At 32.6% G+C, this 17,421-nt stretch overlaps 1 protein-coding gene across 1 annotated transcript; it reads left to right on the plus strand.

The window, feature by feature from the left end:
* Positions 1-3,320: 3,320 nt before the first annotated feature.
* LOC146913726 (F-box/kelch-repeat protein At3g23880-like) lies at positions 3,321-4,821 on the plus strand. Its single transcript, XM_085720418.1, has one exon. It carries the CDS (start codon positions 3,327-3,329, stop codon positions 4,608-4,610), a length of 1,284 nt encoding a protein of 427 aa, XP_085576544.1. The 5' UTR covers positions 3,321-3,326; the 3' UTR covers positions 4,611-4,821.
* Positions 4,822-17,421: the final 12,600 nt, after the last annotated feature.

The raw sequence follows: 17,421 nt of genomic DNA on the forward strand, positions 1-17,421 counted from the left end.
AGCTTCTGGTAAGTGCTTCGTTGTTGTTCTTCTTCTTCTTCTCTGGTTCACCTCGAATTCAATCTCTCTCCTTCTCTCTTTTACCAGATCCTTCGTGATCGCGAGGAATTCGTCTTTGTAATTGACGAATTTTTGCTTGAATTGCGAAGGTGAAGATTCGGTGATGATAATTCTTCTGAGAATCTTCTGTAAATTTGAACCAATTTTGTGTAGTAATTGTTGAATTGAGTTTATTTGTGATGAAATTGGTACGAATTTGTGATGAGGTGGTGCGAATTTGTGATGAATTGAGGTGAATTTGCGATGAATTGAGGTTGAATTGAGTTCTGGAAGGTTAGGGTTTACGATTTGGGGATGAAGTTCTTCATGAACTTCATCCTGTTCTTGATGAATTCTGGAAAGCGGTTACGTTTTTGATCTTGATGGAAAGAGAGAGGATTGGATTGTGTTTGTGATGTGGCTTGCGTTGAATGGTGATGATTCTCATTTGGACCTGAGTTGGCACTATTTTATAGGTGCCATGTGTGATTCTGTACCAATTGGATAGTGCCAACTGGACTTGGACTTGTTTGATTTGAAACTGGACTAATTTGGAACTTGGGGCCCTTCTGCAATTCTGGAAAGTTAAAGGACCAACTTGCAACACTAAAAAAAGAGACAAAAATAAACTTGATATACAATAAGGACCATTCTGCAAAAAAACTAAAAATAAACTGGACATAAGTGTGGACTATTCTGAAATTACCAAAAAATAAAGGACTGGACTGTAAAATTAAAAAAGGACTGAAACGCAATTTTTAGAAATTTTTAGGACTAAAATGAAAATAAAAAAAATAAAATTGAATTTAAAATTGGTAAATGGAAAATAACGTAAAGCGAAACGATTAAAAATAACAAAACGGACTAAAATGAACCAACTACTAAATGAGGTACTTCAAAGTAACCTCTCTCTGCCAAAATTTCGTGTGAAATGACCAAAATGCCCCTAGGGACTAAAATGACTCAAAATATCTCAGATGCAATTTTAAAATGGTTTTTTAACAGGGAACTAAAGCAAGAGTTTATACAAGCAAATTAAAAGACTCAGAGACAATTTTTTAGAGATTAAACAGAGTTTTAACACAGGAAATGACTGAAATGCCCCTAGGGGCTAAACTGACTCAAAATGACTTTAAATGTAATTTTTGAAATGGATTTTGACATGAGATTGAAACAAGGACTTATTCAAACCAATTGAAAAGACTCAAACAATTTTTCAAGGACTAAAATGGATTTGAATGCAGGAAATGACTAAAATACCCTTTTTCATGAATTTTGCAAGTAACATTGAAATAAAATGCAGAGAAATATGCAATTGATCAGAGACAAATTCAAATGACTTAAAATGCAAGGAAAATATTTTTGGATGACTTGAAATGCAAGAAAACATAGACAAATACACAGTTGAAAAAGATTTTTAGAGCTAAATTGAGAGATAAAGCAGAGTAAAATGTCAGTGTAAACAATAGCAAATTGGCAATTCTTCAAGAGTAAGAGACATATATTCAAGATAGAAGAAATGTTTTGAATAAGTATTTTTAGGTCCAAAATTAGGGTATAACAAAGAGTAAAATGAACATGCTAAAAATTTAAGTAGACATTTTTCATGTTCTGTCGTTTAAAATTGATTGACAATGTTTTTTTTTAAATGACTAAAAACCAAGAACATATTTTACAGGACTAATTTATTTTATATATTTATAGGGACCAAATTTCATTTTTAGATCATAATAGATAATTGAAATCTTACTAGTAAAGGAGAGTAAATGTCCTTGAAATGACCAAGAGCCCTCTTAACATCAACAGGATTAAGGGATGCAGCCACAACCTTGATCAGCACTTGATCTTCCTTGGGGTGTGGTGTAGGTACATTAGGATCAAACTTTAGAACATCTTCTATGTTACCATATTAAGAGTAAACCCAAGTTCTAGTGAGAGATGGAATACTAACTGTGCTTGCCATGATCACTTTCCTATCAAGAGTTTTAATAGAAAAAAAGATAAAAGAGTAATTAGAGGAAATATAGATAGGACGGGACTTTGAAAGTTGAACTTTGTCTTTTTGATTCTTTTGTAATGATGCCGGTCAATTTTCGCTATTATTTATAGGTAGGATAGTATTTTTTTGTTTTTTTTTGTTTTTGGATTATCATGATATTGTACGAAATTTCCTCTGCTGCTTAGCAATGATTCTTCATCTAGAAACATGTGGGTTACACAAGATGAATTCTTCCTTTCCAATCGAATTTCTTCCATATACATGAGTCAACCACATGCTTACGGGGAGATGGGATGAGTAATATGTTACAATGCAGGAATCATTATAACCCATGTTCATTTCACAATAATAAGACTTCATTATTCCTTTTTTTGTACTTTTGGCGAAATTCATTCAAGCATGCATGATAAGATGATTTAGGGGCTAAGTTCATGAAGTGACCTTGTTATTTTTTTTTCTAGCAAACTTGAATCGACAGTATCATTTTAAACAATGGAAATGAGGGGATAAGAGGAACATTCAATTTTGTGGTATGCATATTTCCTCAATTTTGTTCTCTCGAGTACAATGTACTTCGTACATTTATAAAAAGAAGTTGTTATCAAATAATTGTTACTCTCATTTTCTAAGATCGTATATTAATCATATTATTTTATCCATACTCTCTAATTAATACTATGTTCGTCATTCTCAATTCAATATATATTCTATGATGAATTAGTACAATGAAACTTAATAAGACTAATATAGTAAAAGTAAAATTATATCTCTTTTCATTTTTTTAATAGGTATGAAATGCTCAAACAAATCATATATTATAGAATGGAGAGAGAAGCAATTATACAAAAAGCTGTGAACTTTTTTAGTTAATAATTAAATTTATGCTTCTGCAATGGATAAATAATTTTTAAAATAAATGTTAAATATGTTTTTATGAACAATAATTAAATATATTTTTAATCTATACAAGATACTTTTCTATCAATTGAGTAATTTTGGTGAAGATTTTTCATATCTATGTTTAGTCTCTAGCTAAAATCACCTTGCAGGAGACTAAAAATTTATGAATAAGTTTTAAGAAGAATGCAATGAATAATACATAAATAGCTTTAGAAACTTGAAACTTAAGAGGCTTATTTAGCAATTTAAGAGGCTTATTTAGAAATCATCTAAAATTCTTGGTTGGTTTCTCGAAATCCACTTATAGTTCATAGCCCAAAATGCATATATAAAAACTCTTCTTTTATTTTGAGGTTAGGGTTAGGGTTTCAATTCAATAGTGTCAACCATGAGGCAATCGTTGACTCTCTCCACAACATCATCAAGCCCTAAAAGAAACAATCACCACAAAAATGTTGTGTCAACCTCCGTAAGAAAACAAAACTCTTCTGTCCCCCTCGGCCTGTTTGCTCTCTTATCGCTCGATTTGTTGTTAGAAATCTTGTACAGGCTCACTGTGAAGTCACTATTGATACTCAAGTGTGTCTGCAAGCCCTTGAATTCCATTATTTCCGATCCTAAATTCGCCAAAGATCACCTTCGATTGTCACAAACCAGCCATTACCACCTTGTCATATGTCCGATAAGGTACTTAGATGATGAGTTCTTTCTTTATGATTACCGACTTGCATCTGTTCAGAAACAGGATCCCTTCGATGGGATTACGACCACCTTCATGCTGGAGACAATGCTCAGATTCCCTATAAACCCTGAAGAAAGTGATGTTCTCATAATTAACTCTTGCAATGGCCTCATTTGTTTCAAAACGTCCTACGAGGATTCCAATAGTGATCTGGTTGTAGGTAATCCTTCTACTGGGAAATTCAAGATATTGCCACCTTTGGAAAATCTACCTCAGGGTAAATCTAAAACTGGTTACAGCATCGGGTATGATGGTTTTAGTGATACTTACAAAGTAGTTGCTGTTACTTGTTATCGATTTCATAAATCTGATTTATTTTGCAAAACTCAAGTCAGGATTTATAACTCAAATACAAATTTTTGGAAAAGGATCGCAGACTTCCCTTCTAAAATCATGAGTAAACCCGGTTGGTATGACGGGATATTTGTAAGTGGCACCATTAATTGGGTCATACCACGGGATCAAGATAATGACTCTTCATGGGTCATTCTTTCTCTTGATTTAGGAAATGAGTCTTATGAAGAGATTTTGCAACCCAATTTTGGTTTAGATGAACCTCTAGAGATCCTCAACTCTGGGATTTTTAAGGATTGCCTATGCCTCCTTGCTCACACCAACACGTTTTTGGATATTTGGGTTATGAAAGATTATGGAAATAAAGATTCTTGGAATAAATTTTTCAATGTCTCGTTCGAGGAACTTGATTATACTTGTTGTGTGTTTGTCAGACTGGTTTATATTTCTGAAGAGGATGGCCAAATGTTCTTGGAAATAGAAGAGGAATTACATATTTACAATTACAAGAATCGTACTGAAATAGAAGATGAAGAAATAGAAGATGAATTACAAATAGAGATTCCCCGGTTTTACGACCTCCCTTCTTCTAGGTTTACCTCTAATGTCTACGCTGAGAGTCTCATATCACCTTGACCTACATGCTTAGCTATCTTGGCTCTCTAAGATTCTTCTCAAGTGTTTTTGTTTGTTATGTCATTTATTTTTATGTTGGTTTGTATCAGTTTTTGTTCTGACTTTCTAGTTCCTTTGAAATTTATTGATCTTTTATTAATATATTTAAACTGAATTATCCACACTTGTACGGCTATGAGACACCTAGCTTGCAGTTTCATTTGGATGTTAACCTCGAAATCGCAACACAACTAAGGCTTTTTACGTTTCTTCATTATCATAATTATTTTCATTTTACCCTAGTAGTGTGATTTTAAAGTTTTCATTTATGACTTCTTCTGGCATTACTGCAATGAAAAGAATTTTTCTTAGGGTTGGATGTACAATGCCATTTGAAGTGTTGACCTTTATCATATTTTGAACTTCATAGTTTTGCTTTATATTCGTCAACTATTTTCAAGGTCTTACCGATTCGTTCTTACTCAAAATACTGCTTTCATTTATGTATTATCAATGTAAGAATACCAACTAACAACAAAAGATAGTCATCAGTCAGTGTAAGAATGTAAATGATTTGCTATGTTTTAGTTATCAAAGATTCTCCTCATATCTTTTCGTCGATTATATTATTTATTTTATGTTGGTTCTTGTTTTTTATCCCGAATTTATAGTTTCGTGTTAATTAATAGTAACGTAATTATAACTTTAATGAAATCCACACAAAATTTACCCCCATGTATGGCATTTAATTTAGAAAAAGGTTTAGATTAGACTAGTATCTATAAAAAATGCATTTGGCATTTTCTTAGGTAATATGCTTCAATGCTTGCTTAACCTTTGGGTATTGGGATCCTTTTATGTGATGTCGTTATGTAGCAGCTGAGATTTGCTGCTGAAATTTTCGATTCCTGACATGTAGCAGCGCCTGGTTCTGTTTTTTCAGCATTAGATTCTTATGGTTATATACATAGACTAGTAGAAATATTCTGGTCCGTGGATATGGTTTCTGCAGGTTTTGTTGTGCTGTTACTGTCTTTTTCGCTTCGCCGCCTCAATGCTGTTTGTAGGTGTGTATCTCTCTATTGTTCCTTTGGATCTGTTGCCGCATTGTCTTAGAGTTTCATCATAAAACACATCATATTTTGTTGAAAATTCTTCAAATTTCCCCTTAGATTCAGATCAAACGGTTACAATTTGCATGAAGCATTCTATTAAATTATGTTTGGAAACAATATGTGTTCTTTTTGAAATATATGCAGAAATGAACTATGATATTTTTCTATTACCTGATGAAGTTAGCTAAGCTAACAATGAATCCTGAGCTGCATGTTTAAACCATCTTTTATATACCACATGAATGAATTATCATCCGATATGTTGCGAACATAATATTCAACTATATGTTTTGCGCAGAAAATTCCGATCCCGATAAAAAACAGTCCACATTGCTTTTAAGTGTACTTTCATAGCATCAATCAAATACAAAACTTTAGTCATTTTAGTCCTAACAAATGTTCGTGCACATCGCAACAATGTCAGTTTAGCATAAACAACTTCAATACAACTTTCAAAAATGTCCTATAATATTACGCGGAAGATCACATCTTTATGAGGTATTTACTGTTTAATATTGATTTGAATCTAACTGTTGGGCAGGCAGTAGCCTTCTTTCTTAGCAAACTTGTTTGAGATGCATAGTTACATTGCTACTTAGAAGTTTCTTTTCTGTCGTAAAGATCATATCAATATTTCTAACTCTTCTTCGCTTGAAACTGAAGTATTTAGCAATTCTTTAAACCATGGTTGTGTTGCAGTTGTATCGCGATCAATCATGTAGTGAGCTTGTGGAAAAAGATTATGATCAGATCTTGTTTAAAAGAATCCTCTTGAGATGCACATGAATTGCTTATTTTTCTTTATTTCTCTTGTACCTTAACACTAGTAAAGAAACATAGATTGCAATTTCATGCCACTCTATGCACAGCTAACATAGTTTACTCCCACATGTATGAATGTTATATCGATACAACTTTGAACTTTGAATTAATCACTAGTTTGGTTTCGGATAGACCATTTAGTAGAGCATCTGGTAAATGATATTCTTATATTCACCATTCAAAATAATTAGACAGCAACATGCTTAGGTTCTTATGCTTGATTTGTGTTTGAATAGTGATTTATGCCAAAATATATACAAAAAAAAAAAAAAATAGAATCTGTTGTTTTCTTCTTAATTTAAGTAAAATGTGTTATGATAGTTTTAAATTGTTGTTTTTGGATTACCAAACAGTTGTATTTGGATTTCCAAATCCTTTTTCTGAAAAAGAATATCTATCGAAGTTGTTACTAGGTTGAGTCACGACCAGGTCGCTATCTTTAAGACGTTTTGTGGCATTGCCCAAAGTTGTGCAATACAGACTATCAACCACCCCGCTTCCAGGATAAAACAAACTGAGCTACAACTGTTCTTCCTATCTGGATACCTCTTATAAATGTCTTAACATTTCTTTCTTTAATCTTTTAGATAACAAGTATTCCAAATTAGATGTCCTCATCTTAGCCTCTGTTCGGATACGTAATCCACGTTTTTTCCAAAATTACGGCAAAAGCAAGTATTAACTCAGAAGCTTCTATTACCAACTTCTTGAAACAGTGGAATTGCATTGGGTACCGTACAGATGTGTTTTTAAGAAAACTAACGCCATTCCAAACAAGCTTTTAAAATTAAAGCATCTACAATTAAATAACAAAGAGGTATCTATATGTAGTATGAACAATTCATATACTCTTTACTTGTTAAAAGAAAATTAGCGAGATTGAAAGATCAAGGGATTGTGTGAAAATAGAATGGGGAAGACTTGAGAATTTTCGTAGATATGAATTTTTGTATTTGACTTGTCATGTCATATATTCGATAAAAGAAATTTATATATTGTTAAGATCATTCTAAATTCCGACGAGATATTATTGTTTCAAAAGGAACTATGATCTTAAAAGTACTTTTTATTCCGAAGAGAAGAATTAAAAAATTAGTCAAACAAAACATAGTTTTTGATACATAAGATCAAACTTTTGAAGCATAACCTTCAACTGCCGAATCTGATAAAAAACCACAATAGAGGCCAAAGAAAAATGTTGAAGAATATCCAACCTTCGTATACAATGAATTCAAATTAGTAAAAATAGCAGACACTTCTATAGACTCAAATCATTATGAATGAAAGATGAAAGCAAAATGGCACTGGCCTTAAAGCTTTATTAAATTGTAAAAAATAAAGAAGGAGAAACCTCGAATGGTTGATAAATTTTATTAAATTGTAAAAAATAAAGAAGGAGAAACCTCGAATGGTTGATAAATTCTAAAAAGGAACAATACATATATAAAATCCTCAAAAACAAAAAACAAATTAACTATGAAGAAAAAACTCCAAATCAGCAAGAACAAAAAAAAATTGTATTTGACAAAAAGCAAAAACAACTAACCAAAGTTTATGGCGATGCACTTTGTGGTGAGTCGAGAGAGAATCTGAGTTTGTGATGAGAAAATTGGAAATGGGTTTGGGGAAGGGGAAGAGGAAGAAGAAGCTCTCGTTATGAGAGATGGTTTGGCTGTTTTTTTTGTTTGTTTAGCCTTTTCTTTTTGTTTGATAGTGTACATAGTATTATGTCCGTGATGGCCTCTAATTGGCAATTGTTTGGTGGCAATGCTGTAATTTTGGAACATAGTAGGGGAATTTTAGTATAAAATTAGGGCAAATCTAGGGTTTGTGTGCATAATTTGCATTTGTATTATTAAGATAAGATAAGATAAGATAAGATTATATTTCATTAAAATAAAATAAGGAATGGAAAGCATTGTTTGATTTCATGTCCGTCTTCTCAAACTCACATCTTGAGTGTCAATTTTTCAATTTTCTTATACATCTAACCGGAAAGCTCCACTTAGTTGCTTCCATAAATCACGCCAGCATCCAATAGATGAAATAGCAAATAAATATAGAATAATAAATAATTAAAGATATAATAGGTGAAAAAATGTAAACATTAATACATCATTGATCGGTAAAAAAAAATGAAGAATTATGATTGACATCAACTCAGTACATTGTTTTGATGAATAATGTAGTTGTTACCATGGTTCAATCAATCCTATACTCCTTCATTCCTTATTGCAAGCATTCTACACCGTCGATAAATTCTCATCTAAAGGCTTATATTTAAAAGATAAAACAACAACACAATGGTATTGGTAGCCATATTTCTACCAACCATCACTCGCCATACTTCTCAATCAATATTCTCACCATATCCAACTGTTATTTTAATTCTATATTCAACTTCATCCAATTTAACTTTCTCTTTTACTTTTTATCCTAGGCTAGAGATAACCTCGGGGAAAAACTTACGGTTACCTCGTGTCTAGAATACAACCGATTGGTTGATTATACGTGTGTGAACTCATGCTTACCTAAGACGATCGTGCGGTTCTAGACCGTCGTCACTTGTTGCTAAAATTGTATCATATCATATCATTTCTTGTTATAAACATAGCGTATCTTAGTGTATCAATCAATTATCTAAGTTAATTTTACGGAGTGTATCAAGCGGAGTAACCCCGAATACAATCCCTTACATGACCGATGAATTCCTAGATAAGGTACATCGGACTCCTCTTAATGTCGTGCGGGCCTACCTTGCGGAGCGTGTCACGTCCCCCTGGCGTGAACCTCTTGAAATCCCCCTGACGTGGATCGCAAGAGACACGAAATTTCATATACAATAATAAACATGTTCATATCTTGATACGCCTTAAAGGCGAGCTAACATACATATTACCGACTATCTAAGTCGAGGCTCTATTATTTCTCCATTATTAGACTTAATTGCTACCCGCATAAAACACTTATGTCTCACATACGCCAATTCTTGCTAAGTTTATGTGATGTTGCTCATGCAATTCTTTAGTAAATCATATGGTATTATGTGAATTATTTAACTTGGCATTTAGAGGATTTTTGCTTAAGTTGAAGCGGTATAAAAATCCATGAAGGAATGACCCGGACGACACTAGCAACCCATAAGAATTTTTTTGGAAAAGTGTTGTCAGAAGCTGCATGCTTAAGTGTGCTCATAAGCGTGCTGCATTGATACTGCACGCTTAAGCATGCTGAAAGCGTGCTCATAAGCATGCAGTTGGTTTACTACTGCCTCTGGCATGCTTAAGTGTGCAGTGCACGCTTAAGCAAGCACTCATCAGACCAGACCTGCAGAAATGCGAATTTTTGATCCAAAACCTCCAATTTCAAGTTCCTAACACTCATAACACATCCAGAAGCATAGAAAAACAGTTTATTATACTTGCATAGCAACAATACACACAATTTCAACAACAATTAACAAAAGGGGTACTAGATCAAACATTCATAACTAACAAAAATCATGCTTTCTCACTTAGATACACACAAACCCAAGGTGGGAAGCTATCTAAAGACCTCACATGCAAGATCTCAGAGAGTAATTCAAGCTCTTCAAGTCTCTACACCAAAACCCTAGCTTAAACATTAACCTTCTTAACTTCATTAGTCTTGAGAGCAAGGAAGATGGAACCAACTTCTAATTTGATTCACCAACAACATGCAAATGATCCTTCTCAGAAATTGGAATTGGTTTGGAGCAACAAGAGAGGGAGAGGGCGCAAGTTTTAGAGAGAGGGAGAGAAGGAAATTCTGAATTTGTTTAGAGAGAGGAAAGACTTGAAAACAATGAGAAATTATGTGCCCAAACAAGCTTATAAACCCCTCACACGTAAAAATACTAAAATACCCCTCTTACTCTTAAACGCGCATAGTCTTAAGTTAACAGGTAAAACATCACAAGAAACAAGCGGGGTATTACAACATTCAGGGACTAAATTGACTAACAGAGTCTACATTCATGGACTAAATTGACTAACAGAGTCTACATTCAGGGACTATTTTGCAATTTAACTGCATTCAGCGACTAAAGTGACGACTCCTTTCCCATTCATGGACTAAAGTGACTAATCTTCCTTTATTGAATACACCGATAAAGTGAAATTTTTCTTATAATAGTGACCAGAGGATGTATAATGTTCCATTAAAAAGTTTTTATAAATAACAAATATTACATTGAATTTAGTTGCACACTTTTCTATGTCCATTGATTTGATTTTCATCCAACTAGCATTATTGACTTTTTTTTTCTTCATATTTGTTTTCCTCTTCTTCGATAGAGCTTTAACATTGTACTTCCTTCGTTTTTAAATACACGTCGGCGTGAACCACTTTACACATGCCCATACGTAACTTTGACTATTAATATCTTTAGTTATCTATAATAGAAAATTATGATTTTTTTTTTAAATATTCATTGAGACAAATTGAGCAACATCTTGAATGTTAACATTTGTATTGATATATTAGTTAATAATAATTGTCAAAGTAAGTTAGATAAATAGTGCACATTTTAAAACTACGACATGTATCTTGAAACAAAGGAGTATTTTTTTTCCAGTTATTAGTTGAAGGAGAATGAAATATGAGATAGAGTTTTTTTTGAAGGAAAACATGAGATATCGTTATGTTTGTTCTTTTAAGCAATGTTCATTTATTTGTCGAAAAAATTTAATGCAATACATGAAATAGTTTTGCAATTAATAAAAAAATAGTGTGATAATGCTAAGAACAACAAGCATTTAATAAAAAACGTCAAAAATAAAAAATAAAAAATTAGTTCTTTTTTAAGATGTGCTAGGAATAGCAAGGAAAAAGTCGTACACAAGGATCACAAAGCTAAACATGAAACATGCAACTCAAAAGATAGATTATAAACTTAGCTTTGACGTCAGTGGACTATTAAGCACAATTTCAAGATAGACAAATTGTATCACACTAAATATACAAGAGTTGACAAAGATGATTTACCATGAAATATATATCATTTCCTTTCACGGGCTGGTATCTTCCAAGATGAAGTTAATTTTTTTATTCGTTCTTAAGTTAGTTTTGCAATGAAACATAAGTTTTTCGTTTCTTCTAACAAATGTTGTGTTTTCGTTTAAAATGATTTAGGTTATTAAGGTTAGGTGTGTGTGTGTGTGTGTGTGTGTTTTTTTTAGATTCCTTTGCATGTATATCATATTAGTTTTTGGATTAAAGACCTTTTCTTTCTAACTGTGAATAACCATGTTTAGATAGATTTTTTTATTAAAAAAACTCATGTTTAAATAGAGCTCACTTCATTTTATATTAATTAAACTAGAGATTTTCTATTGCACTCAAATATAAAAATAATAATTTTTGGCAAGTAAGATCAAAAGATGTCATTGAAATGATAAAGTAGTTTAAATAATATTATAACAATAGTCGATGAAGGTTGGCGCATTTGATAAAGAGTTAATTTATTCTCAAAGTCGTGTGTTCACCTTTTGTCGCCGCAAGATTACCTCTGTCACTAAAATCCAAAATGATGAAATAATTTCAATTAAAGGAAACAATTAAATAAAAAAAACACCTCAAAGATACGTGTATACCCATTATATATAGGATATACATGCATTTTGACATGTATTTTAAATATTATCAATGTAAATTAAATTACATAAACAAAAAATCAGCATAAAATTTCCCGTGCAAGGCACGGGTTTCAAACTAGTATTTATATAAACAATTAAATACATAAGTACAACAAAATAATAGTATCTTCTATTTGAATTCTAAGTCAAAGTTACTTTTCAAAAAAATGCTTTTAGAGTTTGCTTTCAAAAACAAGACAAAGGAAACATTGAAAAAAAATGCAAACTAATTTTAAAACATATAATTTAATGAGAGGAGTAGTTGGCTCTCACAAAGTTGGGGGAGGGAAAAGTACAAATATTATTGACACAACAAGATAAATTCTAAATAAAAAAAGAGATGTCTATGAAACACCCACATAGCAGAGCAGACTATAAATACCGAAAAAACTTTTATGAATTTAACTTTAAAGATTTGTTCCAGGGTAAAAAGACAGATTTTGAATGTGTAGGTTCGGACCCCTGCTATATTGTCATTTAAGAGAAATAAATGTAAAAGAACATTTGTAAATGAAAATCTAGATTGTCACAAATTAGATGTTTCATTGTAGGATACAACAGACCTACATGACTAACAACCACCTTTTTGAAAAAAAAATATCGATGAGCTAAAAATCAATTTTTTAATAAGATTCATAGTGGTTCACCTACAATGTTGATCAATCTTGGATATTTATGGTTAAAACGATGACTAATATGATTAATGGCAACATAAATAAGGGAACAATTTCAACATTTTAGTAGTTATGTGACAATGATTAAAGACAACATAGATAAGGGATGAAATTGAACGTTTTAATAGTTACGTAACCAATTTGAAACACAAAAATTAGTTAAATGGTCGGGTGACCAATTTAGCATAACCTAAAGATTTGTTCTATGGTAAAAGACATATTTGGTTTCAGAGAAACTTTCTTAATTGGTGAATAAACTGGAGCCGCACCTCACCTCACCAAACCTAGCTGCCGCACCAATCTATCACCGCTTTCCACTCTTTTCTCTCATGTAGCTGTTATAGATGGTGGTGCGATGAGCGGCTGCTACCCTCCGCACCACCCCTCTCCCTTATATCTCAACGATTTTATGTCGATGGTTTTGGGGAGGTTGTTCTTATTCGCCGACGTCCTCCACATCGTTGGTGATTTGGGCTGTCTGTTTTCAACAACCACCGCTGGTGGTTTGGGTAGTCTGGTTTCAACAATCAAGGGGAGATCTACCATTCTTTCCTGCGGCCGCCTCTACTCCAACACTATCAACCCTCCTCTGGCTTTCTTTGATTCGCCGTTTGCAAGGGTTATGGTGGGTGTCGATGGTGGTTTCTGTTTGGACGGTTGTCTGCAGGTTCGCTTGCTTCACGTTTCAGTTTTGCAAGGATTGGCATGCTTTGGTTGTTGCTGTTTTCAAAAAATCTTACTCGGTCTCGAGATCGATTTTGGATTGTGTGGCTAGAAATGGCCTTGAATTTGCGTCGTTTGTCACCGTAAATTGTGGATGTATGATATTCGTTACCGTGTTGTCGGTCGAGTTCATATGCCATCCTAAATGTGCCTCGGCTGGGTTTGTATGTTCGCTTGATGTGGGCCATAAATGGCTAATTAAGATGAGTTGGTGCTCGTGAATTCGTTAATTACCGTGTTGGCGATCGAATTCACCCCCATTTTCAAGCATTTGTCCGTGGTACTATAGGGACTCGAAAGAGTTGTCAATGCTTGTTGTCTTTGTTGCAGAGAGTTGATGGTACGTGATCCGATTTCGTGTTGACGATCAGTTCATTCGCCAAAATTTAGACCTGAGCTTAATTATTACAAATGTTTAAAGTTGAATCCACTTCTGAGATTTTTATTTTTTAGTTTTTGATTTTGCCCGTTAGGGTTGTTGACTGGGTTAGGTTTTATGTCCCCCCAGTTTTTCCTGTAATTTTTTCCTTTTTTTAATAATATATATGAGCAATTGGCAAGAGACTAGAATAGGGTACCAATTTAGTTGGACACTATTCTTTTTGATGTCAGTTTGCTCTTGTCTTATCAAAAAAAAAAAATTGGTTTCAGAGGTTCGGAGTTCGAAACCGCTATGTTGTCATTTGAGAGAGAAAAAAGTAATTTGTTTGTAAATGAAAATATAGATTGTAAATAATTATAAGTCATTTCACAAAAATTAAGACATGCATGTAATTAATTTTGAGTGATAAAGAGAAATTATGAGTCATTTCACAAAATTATCTTCTTTTTTTTTTTCACAACAAAATCATCGTTCATTAAGATAAAATAAAGTATGGAAAGAAGAGATATGCATTGTTTGATTTCATGTTTGTCTTTTCAAACTCATGTCTAGAGTGTCAATTTTGTAAATTTTCTTATACATCTAGGGGTAATAGTCACTTTGGTCCTTGAAATTGTAATGAGTAGTCAAAATAATCCTTCAATGTATCAAAACATCAAAATAGTCCCTGATTATGCATTTTGTTAATCAAAATAGTCCTTGTTGTTAAAATGTTTAATTAATATTGTCAGATTAGTCCTTCAATATACTTACTTATTGTCATATTAGTCCTCATAAGTACATGTTTATTGTCATTTTAGTCATATATGAAAAGAGTTATTGTGAGCATTGAAAGGTTATTTTAGTGTCAAGGACTATTTTGACTAACATAATGCACAATCAAGGACTATTTTGAAATTTTGATACAATGAAGGACTAAAATGACTAATCATTACACATTCAGAGACCAAAATGACTATTACTCCTATACATGTAACGTGAAAAATCCAATTAGCCACTTCGATAAATCTTGTCGCATGAAATACCAGACACATATGTCAAAAAAAAAAAAAATTAATTAAAGAAATAATATAATAGGTGAAAAATGTAGACATTAACACGTCGATAAAAATGAAGGATTATGATTTTTTTTTTTTAGGGAACATGAAGGATTATGATTGACATCAACTTAGTACATTGCTTTGATGGATAATGTTGTTTTTACAATGGTTCCATCTATCCTACACTCCTTCATTCCTTATTTCAAGCATTCTACACCATTGATAAATTCCCATCTAAAGGCTCGTATTTAAACGATAAAACAACAACACAATGGTAGCCATACTTCTCAATCAATATATATCCAACAGTTATTTCATTTCTCTATTCAACTTCATCCAATTTAACTTTCTTTTTACTTTTTACTTTTTTCCATTTATGTTCTACAAAAATTAAACAGAATGCAACCACTCTACACACATTTAACCTTCTCATTTACTTATTTAATTTCTCACTTTCTTTCTCTTCTATAAATTGAGTCACACAACTTGCCATTTATTCAGTCATACCATCTCTCTTTATTCTTACTCGTTTCATTTTCACATATTTCTGTTATTTTTCTTTTCTCCTTCTTTTGCATGTTCTTTCATTCTTTTGTGACAAAAAACTTTTAAGCATCCAAAGAAACATTCACAAAACACCCCCAAATACTCAAAAATCCTCTCTCACACCTTCAGACAAGTTTGAAGAGATGAATTAATATTGTATAGATTTTATTAGTTCAAAGCGATGAAATTTATTCTGCCATTTGCCTCCAAAAGTGTAGAGTCTGCATTAGAGATAAAAAAATGCTATCAATATCGTTTTTCACCTCCAATTGTTGACAATTTTTGTGGCTTTGGTTTGATGAATTACATCATTTGAACAAGTATCGTGATGTCAATTATTTATTTATTATTTATTTTAAATAACTAAAAGAATATGTGCTTTGTCAAAAAAGGAGACCTGATTCCCTAACATGTTTCTTTCCTTGACCTTCTACCTCAACATCGCTACCATTTTGATCACCGTTGGTAAGCTGGATGTCTATTGCCATTTTTATTGCACCATTAAATCATGCACCGTGGCAGATCTTCATAAAATGAGATGATATTTCATGGTGTGTGCTTTTACGGTGGTGATATAAATAACGATAGACTACAGGATGACAATGGTGATTGATAATGTTGTGGAAGGAAGACGGTGGGTTTAAGCCTTAGGCCAAGAAGTTTGGGAATCGGGTTTCCTTTTTGGACTTAATACCGACTTCTTTTAAAAAAATTAAATGGTTCGACATGTGTCAAAATCTGCAATATGTGATTGATCTAACATTCAAAAATGAGCAAAAGTTATGTAAATTTTATGCTCTAAAGTTAGTGAATCCCGATACATTGTTGATCCATCTATTACTTTTGCAAATATCGTGATGTTTTGCTTTTAGTATTGCATCAAATATCAAGCTAATCGATAACACAATAACATATGCTTCTCTCTCTCAAATGGTCATTTTATTTCCATTTGAGCAATATCTGATTTCACCTTTCTTATTTACTTTTCCATTTTCTAATTTATGTGCAACATTTAAAGAGACCATCTATGATCATTGTTGTTAGGATTAATTATTTTTAACCATATGTGTACCTACATATATCGCATTCTGATGCATTGATTTTAAAAATAAGAATCAAATATATGATTTTAAATTTAATAAATTTGTCATCATAAAAAATAACTATATTATTACGAAGGCACAAATCAAATTTTAATAAAAATAATGATATTATCACAAACTTAATTGAAATGTTAGACCGATTCTTATATATATTGTTACCAAACAAGTTTATTTGAGTGTTCTTTAGAATATACTATTACAAAGGCACAAATCAAATTTTATCCAAAGAAACATTAATCTGAATATCAAATGGTTCTAAGAAGGATTTAAGATTGAACAAAAGTACTATAGATTGAGATCAAAAACATCTTAGCAACACATCATATTCAAGACAACATATATATAATTTTATATTTTCCGACATTTATACAATTTTATATTTTAATAACATTGAAAAATTTCCGGACCTCTCGGCCGTATGCGCCCATTAGCTTTGGAAGTTGATGAAACGGTGCACGATTGCACATTGTTTCTCGGATATAGAAACTCGTCAGGGTTGGTTTCAACCATCACCAACCTCCTTCAGCGATGGTGGTCGTTGAGTCATTTGTCTGTTCTCGTGTTCTCAACGGAGGTGGTTGGTAGGCCTCTGTACAGATCAGTACCACCCTCCTTCTTCATCTCCATGCTTGATGTTGGTGGTTGATATGGGTGTCAAAACCCTCATGGGTCTGAATACGTGAAACGTACTATTGGCCGGTTCTTCCCCGTCATCACGTCAGTGTTGTTGGTATCATGGATCTGCTGGCAGTTCACCGCTATTACGATGA

This window comes from Medicago sativa, chromosome 6 (genome assembly GCF_051527215.1).
Source record: "Medicago sativa cultivar Bolivia chromosome 6, Bolivia_mono, whole genome shotgun sequence".
NCBI lineage: Eukaryota > Viridiplantae > Streptophyta > Magnoliopsida > Fabales > Fabaceae > Medicago > Medicago sativa.

What these genes read in the sequence shown, in the direction of transcription:
- LOC146913726 (XM_085720418.1), top strand. Translation starts at nt 3,327, where the DNA reads ATGAGGCAATCGTTGACTCTCTCCACAACATCATCAAGCCCTAAAAGA.